This window comes from Haemaphysalis longicornis, unplaced genomic scaffold (assembly GCF_048455015.1).
Source record: "Haemaphysalis longicornis isolate Haplotype H1 unplaced genomic scaffold, Haemaphysalis longicornis Haplotype H1 scaffold_3, whole genome shotgun sequence".
NCBI classification, from domain to species: Eukaryota; Metazoa; Arthropoda; class Arachnida; order Ixodida; family Ixodidae; genus Haemaphysalis; species Haemaphysalis longicornis.
Window position 1 is genome coordinate 74,351,156 of NW_027526335.1, and position 22,619 is coordinate 74,373,774.

Genomic DNA, 22,619 nt, shown 5'->3' on the forward strand with positions numbered 1-22,619 from the left:
TACCTACAGCATAAACTGGCCCGAGAAAATCTGAAAGACGTAGAACATGGTAGAATCCCCTACCTTTCTACCACTAGTCCCCCTTCCCTCCCCCCCTACCCGAGCGATGGGATATCCTAATGTCCATCCCCGACCTGTCGACGCAGCAGGAGCTTGCGTTCAGGGGCCAGGAGTTATTGCACTCGTATGGGACTCGTGAATAGGGTTCCACCCCGTCTCACGCCTGCGGGCGTCACCTGAAATGGGCTCAATAAAGGTTGTTTCTCCCTCTATATATATATTCTTCAGTCCCAAAACCCGTCCTTAATAGTCACCCTGCTCCTGCGAATACTGAATCAGTTTCATCTCACACGATAAATTCCGTCCGACGATATTGTGGTCGTACGCAATATTTCCCGACATACGGAATACAAAAAGTGACACACGAGATAAAAAAAACGTTGTTAATGAACGTGACAGATCAACCGAAAATAGGTTAATATTTATTTGCCCCCAAAGTTTTCAACTATAACTTCGCGCTGACAGCTTCCCTGCTACTTGGCCAGGGAATAACAAAAAGATAGAGAACAAAATCGTTTCCGTATTTAAAAACCAGCTGTGTTTCACAACGATGAGTTCACTGTGGACAGAAAATGTTTTGGGCGCTCAAGAAACGCAAGACAAGAAAAATACGGCACAGGAGGACTCCAAACTAAAATTTTGCTGCCCGTAAGCGTGGAATAAATGCGGCCTGAACAGCTAGCAAACCACCGCTGCTCGATGAAAACGACCAAGAAAGATATCCCGTCGCCCGGAACTAGCGTTCTAGATATGCGCTTGTCGCCGCAGCATCTGTGGCGGCCGCGTCATTCATGATCTAGGGCCGCAGGCACCATGATGAACGCAAGGCAACAGACACAAAAAGCGACAACATATAACTATCTCTTAGCTGCCTTATCCCCGGTTAGACATCCGCCCGTGGCCCCTAATGCTATCCCTGGCAAGCCGCGGCCAACTTTATATTATAGCGAAGCTGTATACCTCTACCAACCACGGTTCTTTCGTGTGCCCAGCAAAATACTCCGGCGCATGCGTCGTATGGCGCGTGCCATCGGAAAATGATTATCGCGGTGTCTCTCCTTCTGGACGCCCGAGCCAGCGGGTTCGTCTTGCGCGTGCGCCGTTATGCTGGGAGCCGTAAAACTTCAACGAAAATGAGAGCACGCGGGCGCGCTTAAGAAATGAAATACAAAGAAATGTAGCGCGCCCATTGATTGCGACGCGTTCTTAGCAAAAAATTCCCCGCATTTCCCCGAGGGGGAGAATGTGAAAGTGCGAATGCACGGTTGTCGGCCCGCTTGCGGCGCTTGCGCTCGGCCCCCGCAGCCCACCGCCTCGCCGCCTTCTCTTCCATCTCTTCCATCGGGTTTGTAGTATCACGTGTACACCACGCAGTTATCAAGCCGCTATAACGCCGCTGAGTCGCCAACGCACGCCGCTGACGACGTAGTTTGAATGCGTTAAAGATATAAGGCGCGTCACTAACACTGATATCAGCGTCGCGTCCGTGGCTTGGTCGGTAGAGCGTCGCGCTGCGGCCGCAAAGTCCTCGGATCGAAACCTGGCGCCGGATGCTGTTTCTTTTTTAAATATAGAGGAGCACTGCGGACGCCGCCGACGCCGCCGCCGCCGCCGGCGGCGGCGGTGGATGGTTTGGGGTCGCTTATAAAGTGCATTCGCACTTAAAAACACATTTCAGAGCGATCGGGAATCAAACTTGGGTCTCCGAAGTACGAGCCGAGTGCGTTACCACCGCGCTACAACAACTTCTTTTCTTCTTTTCTCTTTATTGCCTGTCTTCGGTATACACAATACGAACACCAATAAAAAAAAGGATTACAAAGCGCGAAAAGACGCCAGCACGTCACTTGCTAGTGTGCGATTGTTAAAAAGGCCGATGCCATGCCACACTTTCCAACACATTTAACCAGTCAGGTGGAGAAAGTTGGGCTTTGTACACTTCTAAGATCTCCCGTACACTCTGGTAAAACAACTCTCTGCTAGGCCTCACATCAACATCATTATTCGAGATTTCCACATGCTATCCAGGTCCAGGAACATCAAAAGATCATACGGGACGCCGCCGTAGTTTTCAACGGCCAAGGACCTGATTCCATGGCTATCCGACGGGAGACCCTTTTTTAGTGTTCTCTGCAAAACGTCCAACAGGAAAACCCCGTCCCAACAGTCTATGAACGAGTGCTCTACTGTTTCTGGCTTTTTACAAACCAAGCAGTCAGCTGGGCCTCATTTAAAAAATAAACCTTTTTGAATCATCCAAGTTTTAACAGGTAATACTCCCGCGTGTAATTAAAAAAAAAGACTTTACAAAGGCGGGACAGTCATTTTTTTTACGCACTGACATACATCTTCTCCTGGCCCTGCACTGTATAGGGATCTGTACAAAAGTCGGCAAAGGCGTGTCAAGAAAGTCTCTATACAGCTTTTTTTCTGTGCACGGTAGCCAGATATTCGAAACAACACCGTGAGAATAAAAATCTTGCCGCAAGTACCACCTCACGTAGATAACCATGAATGCCACCGTCATGGACACAGGAAGTGACAACAAATTTGGGCAAAACTCTACCTAGGCACACTTGACACACGGTGCGCAATATAGGGTTTGGCACATCACGTAGAAAAAGAAAGCGGTTCACAACCTGACGTAGAAAAAGGTTCGCAAGAGAAAGGCCCCCACAGCGCACTCGTCTAAACAGGTTGGTTCGACTTATGCGCTCCCAAGTGGAACACCAAATAAAAACAGCAAACACCCTGTGCAATCTTTGCAAATTGGCACGCGAGCAATGGAGAACCTGCATCACGTACCAAAGTTTTGACACGAAGAATAGATAACACAATCGCTCGCGTGAACACGGACAACAGCTTACCTCCCCCCTTATACACTTTATCACGGATTTCGATGGCTTGCTTTCACCAGAACGGGTCACTGTCACGATAGTTTTCGAGGGGGATGTTTAAGTACTTCACTGGTGTGTCTACTCAGCTGATACCTGCGAATGTACGCGGCTTCCACAACCAGCTGCCATGTACACTTATCCCAATTGACGGAACTACCAGTGTAGAGGCAGAACCTTTTAGGAACACTTATACTTTCGTGGATGCTACCCGTGTCTTGGAAAAACAAAGCAATGTCGTCTGCATAAGCGAGCGCATGAACTACGCAGGACTGTAATGAAAACCCGCTGATTTTCCTATTTTGTAGGGTGTTTGCACAAAACGTTTCAATAAACATACAGAACAGCAGCGAGGACAGCGGGCACCCCTGGCGTACAGAACGGCTGACCTGAGCTGAAGCGCCTACCGACTTGTTGACCACCGAGCTTGTACTACAGTCGCTGTACGCCATGCGTACACCATCCGTAATCATTTTTCCTATGTTGTGTGCTCAAGAATCATCAATAGCAGTTCGGGGAGGACCTTGTCGAACGCTTTTTCTAAGTCTATTTGCCATTGCTACTTCTTGCTCAAGGCTGTCAGAGCATTCCAGGATGCTACGGGCTACGTGGGTATTGGTCGTAATAGAACATACCCTTAATGCCACATGTTTGGTGTGGTCCGACTATTTCTTTCGCTACTAATTGAAGACCTTCATTAATATCTTATAGTCGACATTTGGGAGACTGATTGGACAGTATGCTGATACATTCCGAAGTTTAATGGCATCTTCAGTCTTTGGAATGAGAACTGTGCGAGATAGAGTGAAAGATGGTGGCAGTCTGTTGCTTTCGTACGCTTCGTCGTAAACTTCACATATAACACTGCGCTAAGCGTGTCTTTAACGGCATTGTAAAAACACGCGCCTAGGCCATGTGGGCCTGGCGTTTTACCGTGGGTTAAATCATCAATGGCAATCAAAATTTCATTAACGGTGATTGGCATCTCAAGGATACCCTTCATGTCGTCTCCTATTGTAGGCATTAAGTTCAAGAATTCGTGTCAGAAATTATCGGCGTAGAACTTGATAACAGAGAAAAGGGCTTCATAAAAATCCTTAAAAGCACCCTCTATCTGCGCGTGGTCACTGGTTAGCACTCCACGATTTTCAATTTCGACTATCCTATTTCTACAAGCGTAGCGCTTTTCTGATGCAAGCGCGCTCTTGGTGGGCGCTTCATCTAACAGCAACCTTTCCGCCCTTGCTCTCACCAGGGCACCATGGTATTTATTCCAGTCTATAACTTCAAGCTCCGGCCTAACCCTTTTAATCTCTTCCTTATTCGACCCTGGCGACTGGCATTCTTCAGTAGTAAGCGACGCGAGGTTTTTACGTAGAAGTTGTTCGCTTTGTCTCTCACGATACATCCGTGCACTTGATTTTTCTACCGCACTCAACTTTACTTGTTGTTTAAAAATTTCCCACCTAGAGGACCAGCTAGTATTCCCATCTGGTAAACGCTGTATTTTTTTTCATTTATTTCAGTTGTAAATTTTCCTCCTGGAATAATTTACTATTCATTTTCCAAAGACTTCAATTAAACGTGTTTGCTATTGGCTTGCGCCCACCATGGGTAAAAGAAACCAGGCAGTGGTCGCTAAACGACAAGGGTGTCATGCAATAATCACCGCACTCAGGCAAGTGCTTGAGCGAAACATAAATCCGATCCAAGCGGGCGTGGCTTGTGCCCTGAAAATGGGTGAATTGCACTTGTCGTGCGCCAAGCAGCGCATCCCCGACATCTTCTAAACAATAGTCTGACGCTGCCTCAAGCAACGCCAAGATCAAGTCACGGAATGCGTATCACTGGACTTATCGCGCGCAGAGCATACACAGATAAAGTCTCCAAAGAAAAACAACTATACGTTCAGTGTCCATTAGTGCACGGATATTCTCAAAAATACTCTCCTTTCGTTCGCTCGTGTCGGCGCATACAGAACTACAACACGCCAATCACGCGACAAAAATTTAAAATCGCTTACTATGAACCGCATTGCAAGACAAGCCGCGACCGATTCAATTGCAACGCCCAAACTCAAACTAATTAACAGCCTACTCCCCTCCCCCCCCCCCCCCTCCCCCCGGAAAGAGCTTGAAACACCGGGACTATTCGATTTACCGTCTCGGACTCACCGAGAATAGTCCGCAGGTAGTCCGAAGATTCTCCATGAGATAGGAATACACATGAAAAACGAATGCCGGATTGCTTCTGGGGGAGTCCGCGGTGAGTCCGAGACGATAAAACGAAGAGCCCCACTGTAAATAGTCACGTGGAGCCAGGACGCTCGACTTCCGGTCTGTGAATCCTGCCAACGCCGCCTGGGCGTTGATCCTGCTTATCTTAGGCACTATGGATCCGAACCTTAAAGAACGGTAGCCCTTGCTCTGGCGGCCTCAACGAGTGGTTACAGTTTTCTGAATCCATCGGGTTGCCAAGTTTTTCAACTTTTCGTCTGCCCGCATACCCCACCCTTGGTCGCGCCCTACTCTTAGCCGATTTTTGGCCGGATGGTGCGGACGCTACGATTTGGATATTTGAGGTTTTTCTCCTTCCTAACTTACTGTCAGGGGCGGCGGAAGGGTCTTGGAACCTTTTTCAACTATTTATTGATTGCCTTTTTTTTTCCCGACTTTTGCTCCGCCGGCTTTGCCGGCTAGGCTTACGACGAGGACGGTTTGTTTACGTTGCAAATGTGCGTATAACTTTGCGAGAAATGCGCTTACCGAATTGATTTATGTGTCCAAACTATCGGAGCAACCTCGCGATCAAGCGATTATAACCTTTAAGAGGCCATTATATTGCAGACATCCTAAAAGATAGAAGTGCCTGCCACAAGCACGAAAAAAATCTTGGCACCGTCGACTCCGAGAGTCAGATGAGTGGCAAACAGACGATCTTTCGGCAGAGCCTGCCTCGTTTTCACATTACGCCAGTCGCTGGCTTTGCAACCAACGACGCAGCACGGGTAATTCATGTCTGTCCAGCGGACGCGGGTGCTCGTTTCGGAACTTCGCTGCTTAATCGGAGACGGCGCGGCGGCAAGCGGCGGTCGGTAGGTAAGCCCGCACACGAATAGAGACCGGAAACGCACCATCGTGACGTCGCGTGCGGCGAGACGTCGTTAGAAAACGTACAGCGAATGGCTTTCAAATGACGCAGCCAGCGCGGACTGTGGAGTCAGCCTCATCGGCTGAGAAAGGCTATGTTAAAAAATTGCTTACAAATTATACATAGAACGTACGGGGCTCAAGCTTGGCTCAAATGCTCCCCATAATCCGTTCTACCAGCTGTATGCATTTGATTGCCACCTTTGAAACGTGTTTCTGGGTCACTTTAAGTGCACGCGGAATTTTTTTTTTTTTGGTAAGGAGTGTCATTAAAGATGGACCTTTATTGAGATCCTGCGTCATAATAGGAATGTACTCGCAAAGTTTAAAAACTGTAGGTCCAGCACTTTTTGCTAGGCAATAATATCTCATCCTACCCGTGTTCACTTTCTTAGGAGTGTAAACTCCAAGATCCCGCTCGCTCGTTTGCGGGTTATTAGAACAAAATCCTCAAGTAGTTCTCTGAATCCAAAGCATATCAACTGGGTAAACACATATTGAGTAATCCGTGAAAACATGTATTCTACCCCAAACCCCCATATTGATGGTTAGGTGAAAACACTGTAAAACAGCTTTAAGACATTCGTATAGGTTGCCGATATCAGCTAACACGAGTTCGATATCTGAACGGGCCGGCGATAAAATTCGGTCAGTTGTCGGTACTTAATTCTTTCAATAGAAATCCTATTGCGCCGAAACTCACGCTGGCCGTTCACATGAGCAAGACGGGCTATTCCAGCTATCCTAGCCCCCAGGAAAAAAAATAATAAAAAGGATAACGCCCCTCCCCTCCCTCCTCCTTTTTTTACCGTCGCATTTATTTTGCGCAGAGCTCAACAAACGCCGTCCGACGGTGCGAAAAGCAACTTCACTCCAGACTAAGAAGTCGCCTCGGCCCCTATCAAAAGCACCAGCAGTGCTGGCATGACGGTGTGCTTCTGCAGGGGAGGTGTACGTAAAGGAGCACACACGGAAAGGCGATCGGCGATAAAGCCCGGTACTGGAAACGTGAATTCTTTTTCTTATAATTTTCATTTCCCGCATCACCGAATACGTCAGCGCGGGAAGTTTGAAATCTTGAAGGTTGAGACGCCACGTGGTGCCAGCCAGCTGAACTAGAAGCTTCCTGTCCCAGATTTCTGGATATGCTACTGTTCTATAGCCCTCTTCCCTCTCCATTCACTATTGAGCTCCATACCGCACCTTTGTCATACATTTTATGCTAATTATAAAACCCTATAGACCACAGAAGGCTCCAGCGATCACCAAAAAGATGCCCTGCAGAAAGCAGTTGATACCACGATCTTTTACCTCCAGTCCAAAGGGCTGACTTGTGAACCCTACAAATCATCCTTTCTAGCCTTAAAGTCCCGCAGCTGCTTACGCCCACCTCACCCAACACCTGACCCACAAGTAACCATCTCCGGCCAACCCATGCCCCAAGTCAAGACTCTAAGAATATTGGGGGTCCCATTCCACCACGATGGGTCAGGCGCGGCCCTCTTACCTCAACTGCAAACAACCATAGCCAAACTCACCCACCTCATTCGCCACATCAGCAACAAAAATTTTGGAATGAAAGAACAGGACACATGCCACGTCGTACAAGCGCTACTCCTCAGCAGGCTCACGTACGCCACGCCGTTCCTGGCCCCCAAGCCTCAAGAACAAGCCAAATTGGATACCCTCATACGCAAGACGGCACTGGGACTCCCTGCGTACACCAGCAACGAGAAACTGCTACAACTCGGCATACATAACACCCTCTCAGTACTTCTGGAAGTCCAAGATATGGCGCAACTCAACCGCCTGTCCCTAACACGAGCAGGCCGGAGAGTACTCCAACTCATAGGGGGAGCACCCCCAATTCCAACAACGCCCCGCACCCGATCCCGCCGAACGTATACGGTGCAATAACCGGGTAGCCCCTTAGCCCGCCAGATGCACCCGACCTTCAGCAAGGGCCGCAGAGAAGCTCGCGTTTGTCATCTGGCAAGAAAACACCCAGAAGACCGCCAAGTTCTGAACACGCACATAGCACAGCACCCCCGATCACCAAGAACCACAATTGTTTTCCTGACTCCCCGGAGTAATGTGGACGCTGCAGCATCTTATTGCAATATATTTCCCACAGCGACAGAGGCCACCGCGATTACACATGCTGCAACTACCCACCCGAAGCAGTCGCAATTATTACCAACTCCCAACAGGCCTGCCGACTCTATCAGTACGGCCGGGTACCGCAATTGTCTCCTCCATACCTTGCCCGAATGTCTTGAAATCACCATCGTATGGACTGAAGGCGACTGGTGCCTTGTCGGGAACAAGGCAGCTTACGCTGCCACCCGCGATCGGCACTTTCAGGCATTCGCATCCTTAAAAAAACCATGCAGACAAAATACAAGTTTGTTTTATTCGAAAGATTTCGTGTTTTATAGTGCCCCAGCGCTTGTCTGGCATCAAAGGATGCCGTATTCACTAAAAAAATGAATCAACTTAGGTTAAACTTCTGATACTCCTGCCAAATCGGGTGTTTTCGTGATGTCTGCCGTGAATTCACGAGGGTGGGTATTCAAAAACCTTCCAGTGCGTCATTAGGCCCTTCAGCCTTGCTTACCGTCAGTCCTCCCAGATGGCGTTACCATAGTCAGCTGCGGACCATTGTGCGCCGTTACTTTGCTTTTGATCGTATTTACACTTGGCTTTTTTTTGTTACGGTAGAAAGTAACCATTTCGTGAAACATATGGTTTGCTCGACAAACAGTCACGCAAGACAACTTCGCTTACGCCAGTCGGCCAGTGTCGTGTAAGACAACTCGAAAGCGGCGGGCTGCTGTGCAGTTAAAACAAGCATAGTGCGCCAAGTACAAACAGCAGTCCGCATAGGTACTTCTATGTTTACGTGAATTTTCGTAACTTTCGTTGTTTACCACACCGTTCTTACTGCTGTAAAATGAAAATACATTACATTTAAGCGCATACAGCTCGTTCGGCTAGCTTATAAGCCCTACATAATTTGCGTTTGCTTTTGACGCCGTCAGCCAATCGCACAGCAGGGAATATGACATCATAAGTTCTGTTGCGATAAAGGAGCTAGTGGGTCACATGGCCATTCTCTTTTAGATGCGACGCTGAGAGCATCTCTTGTCGGCGGCCCTGTCCTTACTGCGTGCGTCCATTGTTGTTGTCCGCGTGCGTCCGTTGTTGTTGTCCGCAGCCACTCTCCCCCTCTCCTCTCGATAGCGAACACCCTCTCGTGAGGGGCATTGGATTGGATTCGATTGTATTGGCTTGGCTTGGCTTGGATTGGATTGGATTTGTATTGGATTGGATTAAAGTGGATTGTGTTGGATGGTGTTGCGTCATAGCCGCGGCACTCTCTCTCTCTCCGCGGTCTCCTCTCCTTCGGGCGCGCTGCGCATATAACCGGTGTGCCGCTCTCCGGCGGCCTTTCGGTCGACGGTTGCTCTCCGCTTGCGCTTGAACCCCCTCAGCGTCGCATCACACCAGGGTTCCCGCGAGGGGAGGTGGGCGTAATTTTTTTTCCTAATTATACAGCTTATTTCAGTGAAGTGTGCGTTAAAAGTGGCGTCAGTACGATTCTAACGAGGCAATTCACCAAACATATATGTTATCTGCATGACCCCTTTACGGCAAGATGCCATGAGCTGCCTGCCTCCATTATCCCCTCTTCAATACCCCTCAACTCAACATACAATGCCATCGTGTCCCACTACCTGCACTACAGAATCTATCTCCCGCCAAAACCTACGCTCAGCCACCGACAGTCTCATACCTGGTGCCGGCTACAGACCAGCACTTACTTTAACCACGCGGTTCTCTCCAACATTTCTCCGTCACTCTTCCAACACGACTGCCGCACTTGTAACGTCCTTGTCACTGCCTACCACTTGGTGCACTCATGCCCAGACAACCCTAAACCCCTCCTCAACCCATCACCTGAGCAGCGGGAGTCTGCGCTGACCAGCTCGGCTCCGGAGCAACAACAAGCTCTGCTCGACCGCGGGCACTAGTCTCCGCGGGCTCGCCGCCTCCTAGACTTGAAAGGTGACCGCTCCCGCTCTTAATACTTTCCCTTTTAGATAAATAAACGTTTGTCTCTCTCTCTTTCTGTGTCGTACATCTGTCCTGTCTTGTTCATTGTTTCCTTGTTACTTCTGCCCTGTGGCAAAATGGCGCAATAAAAAAATTGGCTCCAATTCACGCTGCGAACGTGGCTGGAAAGCAAAGCTTTAAACGACACCCCCAACGACTGCCCACGCGATGTCAATTGAATTCATAAATCTAGCTCTACAAAAAGTGAAACAAGAGATTCTGCCAGCCGTTACCTGGAATTCGCGGGGACGGCGTCCCGAACGCAGGAGCAGCGTCGGCCCCGGCCGGGCTAGAGCAGCGGACGCCACCGCTGTAGCCAGGCCGTGAGCCGGGAGAGAGAAAAAGGAGAGGAGCGTCATTCGAAGGGTGAGACAGCGGCACCTAGCCATCCTGATATGCTAGATTGGGGATACACCACCCCGCGACACAAGCGGAGACACCGAAACAATTTGGCATATGTGAGCTTAGTGATTCCCATTGATACCGATTTAAACTAGTTAGTTTAGTAAGATTGAGAATTGCGAGAAATCTGAGGGAGCTTTTATAATCGCCATTTATCACAACAAGTTGCTACTTTCTCCTTTTGTAATACCTCCTAAAACACAACCGAACTGGTGTTCACCAGTTTAGAAAACGGAGTCCCATTCGTGGCAAGCAGTGCGCGAAAGGTATCGTTCTTATAGCTGCCAGATGACTGTATGTTGTTTTGTACATTTTGTTTTCCCACCCTGCAAACCAATCCTTAACGTATGTTTGCCGTACGACCACTTAATTCCGCCGGGTGCGGGTTACGCTGGAGATGCTGTCGAACAAGTCAATGAAGCCGTGCGAAGGCAGCGCGCAATAGACGCGAAGCTGCGCCATAACCGGCTCGAAACAACCGTCGCTAAAGCAGATGACAAAGCCGTACCGCCGATGCCGCCGCCAGCGAGCAGGCACTTCCGCGCGGGGAACGCTGGGTAAATTCGCTGCGCCATCTACAGTGTGCTTCGTGGGTGACATCCGCCTTTTCTCCGCCGCCGCCACCGCCACTTTGGGAGTTTGTTGTCCCGCACCCCACGAAAGAACCGTTAGAGCTATGCTTTAAAAGCTATGGTAGAGCTATGCTTTAAAACGCAAGGCACGCGGCGCCAAGGTCATTCACCCGGGGCTAAAGCTTCGAGCGCTCGAAGTGGGAACATGGGAACACGCCGGGCGCCGGCCAATAGGGAGTGGATTTGACAGTGGCCCTGCGTCGGGGGGATCCCGTGGTGGATGCCAGGTGTGCGGAAAGTGTGACCGGGACGCGTGGGGGTCGGGCGCTCGGGCCCGTGCTGCGTCCCAGTGGTCATCCGCAACGGGACTCCTAGCCCCTCTCCTCTAGGAGCCGAGACTCCGGAGTGGACAGCGGTGTTCCCAAGAAAGCTAGCTGCGCTCGCGATGCGAGCGGGAATTCGGACCGCTCCATACCACCGTGGGCCCCGACAGGTGACCTGGACGACGCACGCAACGGCAGGGCTCCGGGGTCCAGAGGTGCCTCAGGGACGAACTAGGGCCAAGTAATATCACAAACTGTGTATTTTTCCTTTGCTCCAGGACCCCTTTATTACGTGTACCCCTTTATTGAAACTCTTTTGCCATTCTCTCTACCACTTTAACACAGCTCCCCGTTGTCATTTTTTATCTCTGTACATTGTATGTATTTTGTTTGGGTTCCGGGCTATACAAAGCAATGTCTCATTCATATAGTTTCTCTTTTAATTATGATTGATGCGAACCTGACATTATATATCTATTTATCTACCCATATATCTGTCTGTCTATCCACCTTTCTGTCTGTGTGTTTGTATGTCTATACATCCATCTACCTTGTACGTGTTTATCTAACTACGTAGATCTATAACCGAATTCTAATCTAATCTTAGCTATCTATCTGTGTGTCTGTGTAACTGTATAATCTTATGTTATCTCATCCACCTAATCTAATGTAATCTAATATATCTAATCTCTCAATGTCACATTTACAGCACAGACTCGGCAAGCAGTCAGCGGTTGCCCTTTGCCCAGGCGGCAACGAGGCACTCCAGCACGAAGGCGACCACTGCAGTCAGCAGCAGCGCCACGTACAGCATGAACATGGCCCGCAGGTCCTCAAAATGGAGCTGGCGCCGGTCCATGTCGGACTTGTCTCGCAACCGGAGCCAGCACTCGTCTGGCCCTGGGGAAACGTCGCGCATGAACAGATCGACCATGCCCGTGTCCAGCAGCCACCGGAGCCTGCGCAAGCGCCAAATCACATCGCTGAAATTCATGCAGCCCAAGCATAAAAATATAGAATACACACTTAGATTGTTTAAGGGAGGTAATGCAGAAGTATCTCGCGAGTGCTGCCGAAGTAGACATCGTAGGGTTTATTACGCACAGTCATACGCGCCCAGCAAGCATGTCGAGAAGGCGGGAGCAAGCGAGCCCTGCTTCCACAAAGTCAGGTTCCTCCGTGGCTGGGGTGCGCCTGTTCTCTTGACGTGCCATCACTTGCACCTGCCATACGATATAACGTCAGCGCCGCACGCATTATGCTCGCTTTCTTCACTGAAGGCAGCGTGCTGATGGAGCACGCCCTGCTCCTTCTGAAGATTCGGGTTCTAATCCCATGCGTGCTCCCAGTGTATCCAATTTTCTTTTCGGGGTATTCAAGTATCGGGTAGTTTTCCAAGGAGGGTCAACCGGCCAGCTATCACTGCCGTTGAGTGGTAGCAACGGGGTGCCGTAATTCTTAACGATTTCTGTTTCTTTTGCTTTCTACCCACCAAGAATTCTGGCAAGAATTCTTGGTGGGTAGCTCTGTCCTGGGCTCACAGCCCTTGCTCACCTGTTGTTCATCTCGCGGTGTATGATGGGATCGATGTCCTTGCGGGCCACCCAGGCCATGACCAGCTGTCCGAGTGACTCCTCGCTGAAGTAGAAGAAGCCTTTGCCGCGGTACTTGTGGCAGTTGCGCCGAACTTGGTCCTCCAGGGTGCCCTTCTCCTGAGTAAAGTCGAAAACGGGGTATTGCTGCTCCCTTTTCACGAAAATAGGTGGGAGAGGGCAGGGGCAGGTAAGGGGCATGTAAACTAGCACCGTATGTGAGGTCGCGTTAATGAGCCCTTTGGGGACTTACAAAAGTACTGCTAATTTGTTCCGCTCTTTTCTTTCTTTTTTTTTACTACTTAAGAGCAAGAAAACCATGAAGGAAAGAAAGCTTAGGAGAGGCCCCGGTGGCCACCGGCGCATCAGGAAGATCGTGGAGTAAGTAACGTTATTTTTGCACGCTCCGGGAGCTCGGAAAGCCACCGTCAACCGCGTCAGCAACGGTGACGAAGGCCGGCCCACTAAGTTCCTACGTGACTGCGCGGCCCAGCCGATATCCCATGGCCAACACGGGCAGACGCAGCCAGCGACAGTGGTGGTAGCAAAGGCAGAGGGGGCGGCATGTGTGTGCAAAATATAGGCAAAAAAGGGCGCCTCCTGAAATAATGTTCCCGGCTTCAATAAAGGTGACGCCAGGGCCTGTCCTGAGCTTTTCTTTCCTCCATGTAGGAAACCAACCTCCTGCATTATAACGGTCTTCTTATTGAGCACGTCTTGCAAGTTGTCTTCGGTGTACATCTCACTCGGATGCAGCTCGCCGCCTGTCCGAAGCACCTGCTGGTACACAGCCCTGTACGCCGGCAAGTCCACGTACTGCAAACAGCACCAAACGCCACGCACGAAAAATTAACGGTCAAAATTTCGTGCAAAATAAAAAGTAGATGCGGGACTTTGAGTCTGTTCTGATGTGTTTGGTCTCCACAACACCGAAAGTATATGTAACGTAACATTTAGCAAAATATCACCATCATCATCAGCAGCAGCAGCAGCAGCAGCAACAACCTACTACGTCCACTGCGGACGAAGGCCTCTCCCATCGACCTCCATTCGATCCTGTCCTGCGCTGCTCAAGTCCATTCTTTGTATCCGAATTTCCTTATTTTTGCCACCAACGCGTTATTGGCCTTCCCCTTCTTCTGTAGATCCGTCTAACGGTATCCACTTTTCTGTCGTTATTATTCCTTAGAAGTTTCTATACATGTTCTCGCTGGCTGACTAAGCAATTTATGACTCTTACGTTAACTGGATGACAGATAAGAAGAGACGAAACACATGCTAGATTTCGACTCGGTTTATACTAAAAGTAACAAGAAAACAGGCATACATGTTCACGGAACACGGAAATGTTTGCAAAAACAAGAAAGGCCGAGTAGAAAAACCAACGCTGTGTCCCTCGCTTTTGCACAAAACAGAAATCTGCACTCCAATACACATGCTACAGCGTCAGACATTATCGAACACGCACGTACAATAATCCCCTACGCCCAAACAAACTCCAAGATTATATTGACCAATTGACAAGCCGCCTGCCGCAGGCTCTTGTCGAAACGGGTGGCCCCCGCCACATGCCGACTTCTGAAAGAACATCCGCCTGCCCACCGGGAGGGGGGGGGGGGGGGGACATTGTGTGGACTCCACCCCCTCTGCATTGACAGGAAACAATTTTATTCATCGACAAGCTCGAGACCTCACTCACCGAGCCGCTGAGCCCGGGGCTGTTTCCGCACCTCTCCTCACCTACCAAGAAATCCCCCAATACTACCAAACCACGAGACAGACCTTTCCCAGTACACACACATCTTTGACCAAACGACACGAAACCACACTCAGACAAATTCAAGGAAGCACTTTTCTCCACCCCCTCCGTATGCGTTTACTCTTTCCTGCGCAGTACTCTGATAAGTGTAAATTCTGCCAGGAGCCAGGAACTCTGACATACATATTAATCGACTGCACAAAAACTCGGTCCTTCCAGACCTGAACCCATCCCCTTCCCTTGAGCAGTGGGAGATACTGCTGTCCAGCTGTCACCCTGACGACCAGCTCCTGCTTGTGACCAGGGCTACGGCAGCCTGGACAGCAAATGGGCTCCTGGACTGAAGAATCACGCTCCCATAATTGAGTAATAAAGTTTCTCTCTCTCTCTCTCTCTCTCTCTCTCTCTCTCTCTCTCTCTCTCTCTCTCTCTCTCTCTCTCTCTCTCTCTCTCTCTCTCTCTCTCCATCCAGAAGACCCTATAAAAAAGTTATTTCCCCTTGCCGTTAGGGCAAAGACAGCGCGTCACGGCAAATGCTTTTATCTCTGCTGATCATAAAATAATTTTCCTATGCGAATGGCTAAGCTACCTGAACAGTACGTGCGTCTGCATGAGCCCAGGCGTCCCCTCGCACCTACGGCAGCTATCAGCATTATGGCCGGCCCCCACAAGTGCATTCACTACTGCGAAGAGCTCTTTACGTCTCCGCGTTAATATGCCCTGTGTAGCCCCTACTGCACGGCAGAGGGTTCCTACAGGCCACCGCTCGTCGCAGAGTCCAGAAATGCCCTTCAGAATTTGTGACCCTGCGGCGTCACCACGAGTGTCGTTGACCATGTGCATCACCTTGCATAATTTGTCAGGAGCGGAAAACCCTGCTCGAACACAATTGCCACTAACCCTCTTCAGGCAATGGGAGGCATGGTGCAGCACCTATCCACAGGGATTTTTTTTTGTCAGGCAATGTTAGGGCGTGAAAAGAATTGCGCAGTGTGCATATTTCCTGCAGCAGCGGGACAGAATTCAGGTGTTGCACCTGTATGCGCAAGTACCACTAGTACCACAGACTGTGTGGTACTTGTACTACCTGCGCATATATAGGCCACACGTTCCGGTCCCTTCATGCTACGCTGCAGGTGGTCCAAGTCCTCGAAGAAGAACGAGAACACCACCAGCCTTGCTCATGACCATTGATTTTAGTGTAATAGCACTAGATGCCCGTTCCTGAAAAGCCGCGATTTTAAAGCCCCCTGAGCGAAACAATGCCTAGCCAGCAAAGTAGGGCTCGTCTCCGTCGCTATGCAACGCTCCGGCGCGTTGCGCATGCGCAGAGCGACTTGCTTGGCGCCACCAGAGACGTGCCTGCGTATTCCTTCCTGTTCTCTTTCGTGTTTGTTATTTCCTCTATCTTCCGCCTCGCTCGGCTGCCTCTGCCCGCTGCTTACGGACGCGTGCAGACGACCGCTATCGCATACTACCGCAGTCACCGGTGGAACGGTTCTCACTTTCTTTGCTCGCTGGTTCAATAAGCGGTTACGCCTGAACGGAACGCAATCGACACGAAGCGACGAGCAGCAAGCTGTGGGAAGAGCAACAGTGGTCGACACCGACCAGAACGAGCTCGGTGAATCCCGCTGCCCCGAAGAGCAGGATTCGCTTGTCCGGGTTCTTGAGCACATCCGCCACGGTGCGGATGCGGGGCTCCTCGACCTTGATTAGCATGTCCGCCAGCAGGCTAGCCGTGAAAAAGTTCATGGCGAAGAAGCAGCTCACCAGCCACAGCCACAGGAGCCCGTGGAAAGCCGGCCGGACAGTTCCGTGCGGCACGGGAGTGTCTGAAACGTAGGTCGATAAAAGCAGAATTCGAAAACGGAAACAACGTTGCGAGCAGGGGCGGGCGCAGCGACTCTAAATGAACATATGAATGTACGGATGGGTTTTACGTAAAAGAAACTGAAATATCAGGAGCAAATGAAGCAAGACCGAATAGCTACAGCGGGCGAAAGAATGAAGCCAAGTTTTACCCGGTGCGAAATCTTCTGAAACAACGGAGCTATGGTCCCCTTGTGTCGGCTCGATCGTCAACGGGCCCCCGCCTGAGAACGGCAGCGCCGTCGCCGCGCAAATTCTACGGCTCGCGGAAAAGACTGGCGGTTAACATTCAGTTTAACCGGAAGTTAAACTGCAGTGGTTGGAGACTCCCTGCCCTCTCCCAGTCCTAGCGGAAGGGAGAACCCGCCCCTGCGAGACCACTGCACCCTCTGTCGGTGGGTCTGGAACCGGTTTCTGCGAGGCCGCTCGTATACCCCGGCAGGTCGCACGACCACGACTTATGAAAACGCTAGACCTACAAAAGCTGCCTTGTTGAAAGCAGCACACGTTTCCTGCCTGTGGTGCACGCTTCTGAGAAATGACACGACGACACAACCAAACGACGCTGTTTTCGTGTACCAAAGGTCCCAAAAACGCAGCCCGCGGGTCCCATTCAGCCCGCCTAGCTGAAGTTTTCTAATGGGACAAAAACGTTTCGCTCCTCGAAAATACAGTATCCCCGCCGGGACAGCTTCTGCGGGTTTTCTTCAGTCCGAATGAAAATTTGTCTTTGCAAAGCTCCATATGAAACTTGTCAATCGGCCAGCTTACGGGAAATCCCCAAATTGGGATAATTTCTGCGGGGGAAAATTTTCAGGAGAGCCGTACAGATTTTTCATGGACTTCGCAGTACTAGAAGAAAATTTAGTCTTAGTCCAGTATTCGAACGGGACTGCGGCCTATCTCAGTAGCTCTACCCCCATGAGCAATCCAGGAAGTTGGCCGTTTATAGCGCGAGTGGATTCCCAGGCGGAAATTCTTGCCTGAGCGAATCCCTCCCAGATGGAACTTCTTGAGCTACAGGCTAACCCTGCCACACTAAAGCAAACGTTTCAGGACGCGGAAGTGCCGGAATTCACAAGTTTCTCGACTAATCATTATCTCCGGTGCTCCGTCAAAAAGCAGTGGGAATCATCGCCATGTATGAGCACCTTTTCTCCCTTCTGAAAGTGAACAAGCCGACACTCAGGTCGAGAATAACGGATTAACGTTTGCAATCGACCATGATGATTGTCTCTGCGCAATAACTTACGGCAGGCATTTTTTTTTTTTTTTGCTTGTTGCAGTCGGGCGTTGCCAGGCGCCGAGTCAGGATTGTTAAAACTCGAAGCTTTCATCTACTGCATTTTTCGTGAAATAAACCTATTTCGACTTCCCCCGACGGTGCTGTTTTATTATACATTGCACGTTAAGCCACCTTTTACGTGAGTGATACGCGTATTGATATGTGTACCCACACAGATTTTTTCCCCGTTTAGTATCGAAGACCAACGAACAACTAATCTACGGTAACTCTAAAATTCATGAATGTCCTCATTCACACTGGACGTTCTCACTCTGAATGCGTCTATGTCGCTCTTACTGGGCACTCTCCCAAGTGCATTAGCGCTACGCTTTTTACTTTCATAGGCCAGCGGCAGTCTTCCCGGCTGCCATGCCCGTCGCGCGATCTTATTTCGGAAGTACTAATTGCACCTCGCCTCCAAAGCTAAGTATACTCGGTTAAAATTGAAGAACGGCAACGTAAGTTGCCATTGTGCCTCGTGCACCGCAGCCCGATGTTATTCCGTGCGGCGCAAGTAGCGCGTTACTGGAAATATTTTGAACATGGCACGAGCCGTTTCCGTGACTATTCGGACTTAATATGGTCATAAATTACCGAGCTGCGGCTGCAAACTAACTACGTGAGAAAAGGCAGACGATATCACGCATTCGTAGCAATCTCCTTTCAAAACGCGTGCGCCCGTTGACATCCGGGTCCGTCGCTTAGGCGGAGTGATACCGTACATGATCTGTTCTTAACTGGCGCACTGAGGAAGGCCGAAGGAGTGACGTACGTTTCTGCGCAATGGCAGCCAAGTAGACGAAGAACGTGTCCTTGTATCCGCCCAGGGAGCGCCTGGAGCGCTTTCCCCTGGGCGGCCTGAGAAGCTTTGCACTCACGTAGGTTAGCAGGACGAGGAATACGGACATCAGGATCCACAGCTGCAAGGCAAGAAAGCGAGGAGTGAGGGAACCTTTGAGTGGTTCATTCCACACGCGCTGCGAGCGAGAAATACACGAGCGCCGGCAGACTACAGTTTTTCGAACTGCCCTTATGCAACAGCCGAGACAAAACTCCGATGCTCAAGCCCTGTAGAAGACGACTCAGTGCAGCATTGGCAGGCCTCGGTTGAGGCGCGTAATTAATGGCCTACAGGAAATGAATGGCAGGTGCACAATGATGTACGCAACTTCTTGTTTATGTTTATGCGCCTCTTTCTGCCCCTGTGGTTTCTTGCGAGCCGGTAATTACGTCTCAGTTTATAGTAGGAATGAACTATAGTTCAAATTTCTGCAGGGCCGCATTTGCGACGACAAGGAGACTTTTATTGGTGGTGCCATGATCCTGTCCAGCCCTCACGTTTTGTACTTTACCTGGGATATTCATCTTCTTTCATGAGTGAAGTACAAGCCACCTCTAGAAATCCTTAAACCCCGATTCGAGAAATGGGCGAGCGGGATCTCTTCTAAGAGAGATACCTGCGTGAAGCATCGTTGTCGAACAGGATGGCTGCGGTGAAGGGTGTGCAGGATATGCAGGTTTCCAGCTGCATTCTGCGTAATGATCTGCACTGTGCTAATAACAGACCATACCACCCAGCGCGATCGCCAGCTCATACCAGATATGCTGCTCGTTAAACTTCACTGCATTTTATTATTGCCTCATGGATCATGAATTTCAAATTATTTGTACCTTCATAGACGAGGAGAAAGAGAGATAGAGAGAGAGAGATTAGGCTTGTAAACTGAATGCGTGTATTACAATGTTTCGCTTCAGATAAACAAGAGGATACATGACCTACCCGCCTCCTAAACCGGCCTAAAAAGCGGCACACCTCATCCATCTACAAAAAAATGTGGTTTCATTTTGATATGTCCTCCTGAAATTTCTAGCACATTTGCACAGCGTCTCCTCAGGCTACTAGACCTTGGTCGCAACTGCAGAGAGCACGTATTTTGCCTCCACACCTACCAACAGGGAGTCGAACACGTTTCTTTTTGTCTGAATTCAAAAGCATTTGGCAGCGCTGCCACGCGCGGTGTCACGCAGTCTGCCTCTGGGAACCAGCAGCCAGTCTAGACGCCTTTCTTACGGTATGTTCATCCCGCATCACCGCTACGCTAATGCGGGGTTGTGGGGCTCAGCAACCGGTGGTAGTAACACGCATTCTTATTTGCAAAGGATACGAGTCGCACTTACTTGTACGTCAAAGTCCGAGGCCTTGCTGAAGGGTGCGCTGTAGAACGGTCGCTGCAGTCCCGCCATGAAACGAAAGTTGTCCACCAGGAAGATCGAGCCGAACGTGAAGTCGTCGTCGATCACCGTGGTGATTACGAACGGCCCCACGGCCAGCTCACTCTTCTGCGCGCGTCAGTCCGCACAACGCGCGCTTGTACGTACATGCCCGCAACGCGCATGCGCTCGCCCTCCACTCACGTTTCGTTGCAGGTCGCCAAGCATCCCGGTCCAGGTCCCGTTGAGCATCCTGAAGCCCCACTGCTCGTCATCGGGGCTCCGGTACTTGTAGCTGCGGGGCGACCGACACGCCAATGGGCACGCATAAGACGGTATATTCAGAGAGTGTATGTACGTATGTATGTATGTATGTATGTATGTATGTATGTACGTATGTATGTATGTATGTATGTATGTATGTATGTATGTATGTATGTATGTATGTATGTATGTATGTACGTACGTACGTATGTACGTATGTATGTATGTATGTATGTGTGCATGCACGCATGCATGTATGTATGTATGTAGGTATGCGTGCATGTATGTATGTATGTATGCATGTGTGTATGTATGTATGCATGTATGAGTGTATGTATGCATGCATGTATGTATGCATGCATGTATGTATGCATGCATGCATGTATGTATGTATTATATATGTATGTATGCATGTATGTATGTATGTATGCATGCATGTATGCATGTATGTAGGTATTATGTATGTATGTATGTATTTATGTATGTAAGCATGTATTTATGTATGTTTGCATGCATGTATGTGTGTATGTATGCATGCATGTATCTATGTATGTATTATGTATGTATGTATGCATGTATGTATGCATGTATGTACGCATGTATGCATGTATGTATGTATGTATGTATGTATGTATGTGTGTGTATGTATGCATGCATGCATGCATGTGTATGTATGCATGCATGTATGTATGTATGTACTATCGGGATACATTGAAGTACGAACAACGGACCGCGTGGTTTTCAGTACATGCCGCGCATCCTGGCGACGGGCCCCGTATGCGCAGTGCAAACAAGTTACGAGAGTTTGTGTCCAACGTTGAATTGGAAACACCGTCGTTCGGCGTGTGAGCGCTTTGGTTTGTCTTCCCACCGCGTTCGTCACCCGCTCCCGCAAGCGTTATCTAGCTTTGTTGCTGCGATGAGTGAAAACGGCGCACGCAGCTATATTCCTTTATTTTTTGTTTTGTGCTGAGGGCCCCAAGGACAATAGAAACACGACGCTCTTTTCATATCAAGGTTGGTCACGAATTCTCGTAACTTGTTCGCACTCCGCATATGCGGCCAGGATGCGCGGCATGCACTGAAAGCCACACGCTCCGTTGCTCGTATTTCAATTTATCACGATAGTATTATGTATGTATGGTATATATGTATGTATGTGAATGTGTGTGTGTACGTATGTATGTATGCGCAGAGTAGAGCCCCGATTTACGACTTTCTCGGGACCGTGACAAAGCGTCGTAAAATGCGGGGCGTCGCAAGATCCGAACATACATAGTTTCGCGGAATGGATTTGCTAGAAACTTCAATATAAACTACAAACTAATGCAGTGCTCGGAAACCCAAATTCCTAAAAAAAGTACATGCGAAAAGAACGATGCAGTACAGGTGCCAATCACGCTGTATTAAACAAACCTTGTACCATAGTCCACTGCCGCAATCCCCGCTAGCTAGGGCGAACTCGCCACACATGATCCCGACAAACACGCGTGGAAGCCTAAGCCAGTCAGCGTAACCTCGTTGGCGATTCACTACTCAGTGGGAGAAATGAACACCTGGGCCCTTCCCCCGCGACCGCTCCGCAACGAGAGGAGACGCCAGCGATGAGGGGGGTAAAACGATTGTGCATAGTAGCGGGCGGCTGCTGGAGGGGAGAGAACCGAAATATGAGACGGAGAAGGAAAAAATAAGAAGAGAAATAAAGACGGAGAAGAAGGCCCGCAGTACTTTCATTTCGTCCGCCGGTCGGACGCGCTGCGCGTGGATCGTCGGATAGCGCGGATAAGCGGGGTTTTCAATGCATTATTTCTACGTGGACTCCGTCGGGACTTGACTAGCCCATTGAAAAACCTGGGTTTTCATAAAACCCGGGGACATATAACCGGGATTCTACTGTATTCCTTCCCTATCTCCCTTATTGTCGTCGAATGTGATGAGGGTCTGGCTCCAAGCAACCATGTGATGATGTGTTTGTTCGTACGCACCTGCGCGCGCCTCACAGCGTCATTATCACTCGTTCCTCACTAAGACAAGGAGTGAGACAGAGTGGTCATCGTCTCGTGTGAGGAGTGGTTTCGCTATCCTCCTCACCAGTCCACTGTTCAACTCATCCCCCTCGT

The 22,619-nt window shown here is 49.7% G+C and overlaps 1 protein-coding gene and 1 long non-coding RNA gene across 2 annotated transcripts; both read right to left on the minus strand.

Annotated features, from left to right (window-relative positions):
- Positions 1 to 11,870: 11,870 nt before the first annotated feature.
- On the minus strand, positions 11,871 to 18,940 carry LOC144173299 (uncharacterized). The gene is made up of 5 exons (XM_077701781.1): positions 18,797 to 18,940; positions 16,479 to 16,702; positions 13,790 to 13,924; positions 13,071 to 13,228; positions 11,871 to 12,475 (listed from the first exon to the last, which is right to left on the minus strand). The coding sequence occupies exons 1-5, from the start codon at positions 18,930 to 18,932 to the stop codon at positions 12,244 to 12,246; spliced, it is 885 nt and encodes a 294-aa protein (XP_077557907.1). The 5' UTR covers positions 18,933 to 18,940; the 3' UTR covers positions 11,871 to 12,243.
- A 983-nt stretch (positions 18,941 to 19,923) lies between these two features.
- LOC144175273 (uncharacterized) lies at positions 19,924 to 20,538 on the minus strand. The gene is made up of 3 exons (XR_013323632.1): positions 20,440 to 20,538; positions 20,203 to 20,364; positions 19,924 to 20,004 (listed from the first exon to the last, which is right to left on the minus strand). It is a non-coding gene; the product is annotated as an uncharacterized LOC144175273 (long non-coding RNA).
- Between the last annotated feature and the right edge of the window lie 2,081 nt (positions 20,539 to 22,619).

Excerpts from the sequence above, each read along its gene's own strand:
- LOC144173299 (XM_077701781.1), bottom strand. The coding sequence starts at position 18,932 with ATGTCCGTATTCCTCGTCCTGCTAACCTACGTGAGTGCAAAGCTTCTC. Across the intron at positions 16,703-18,796 it reads GGCTGCCATTGCGCAGAAAC|ACACTCCCGTGCCGCACGGA; the intron begins GTACGTCACTCC and ends CCTACGTTTCAG. Across the intron at positions 12,476-13,070 it reads CACCGCGAGATGAACAACAG|GCTCCGGTGGCTGCTGGACA; the intron begins GTGAGCAAGGGC and ends GCGCTTGCGCAG.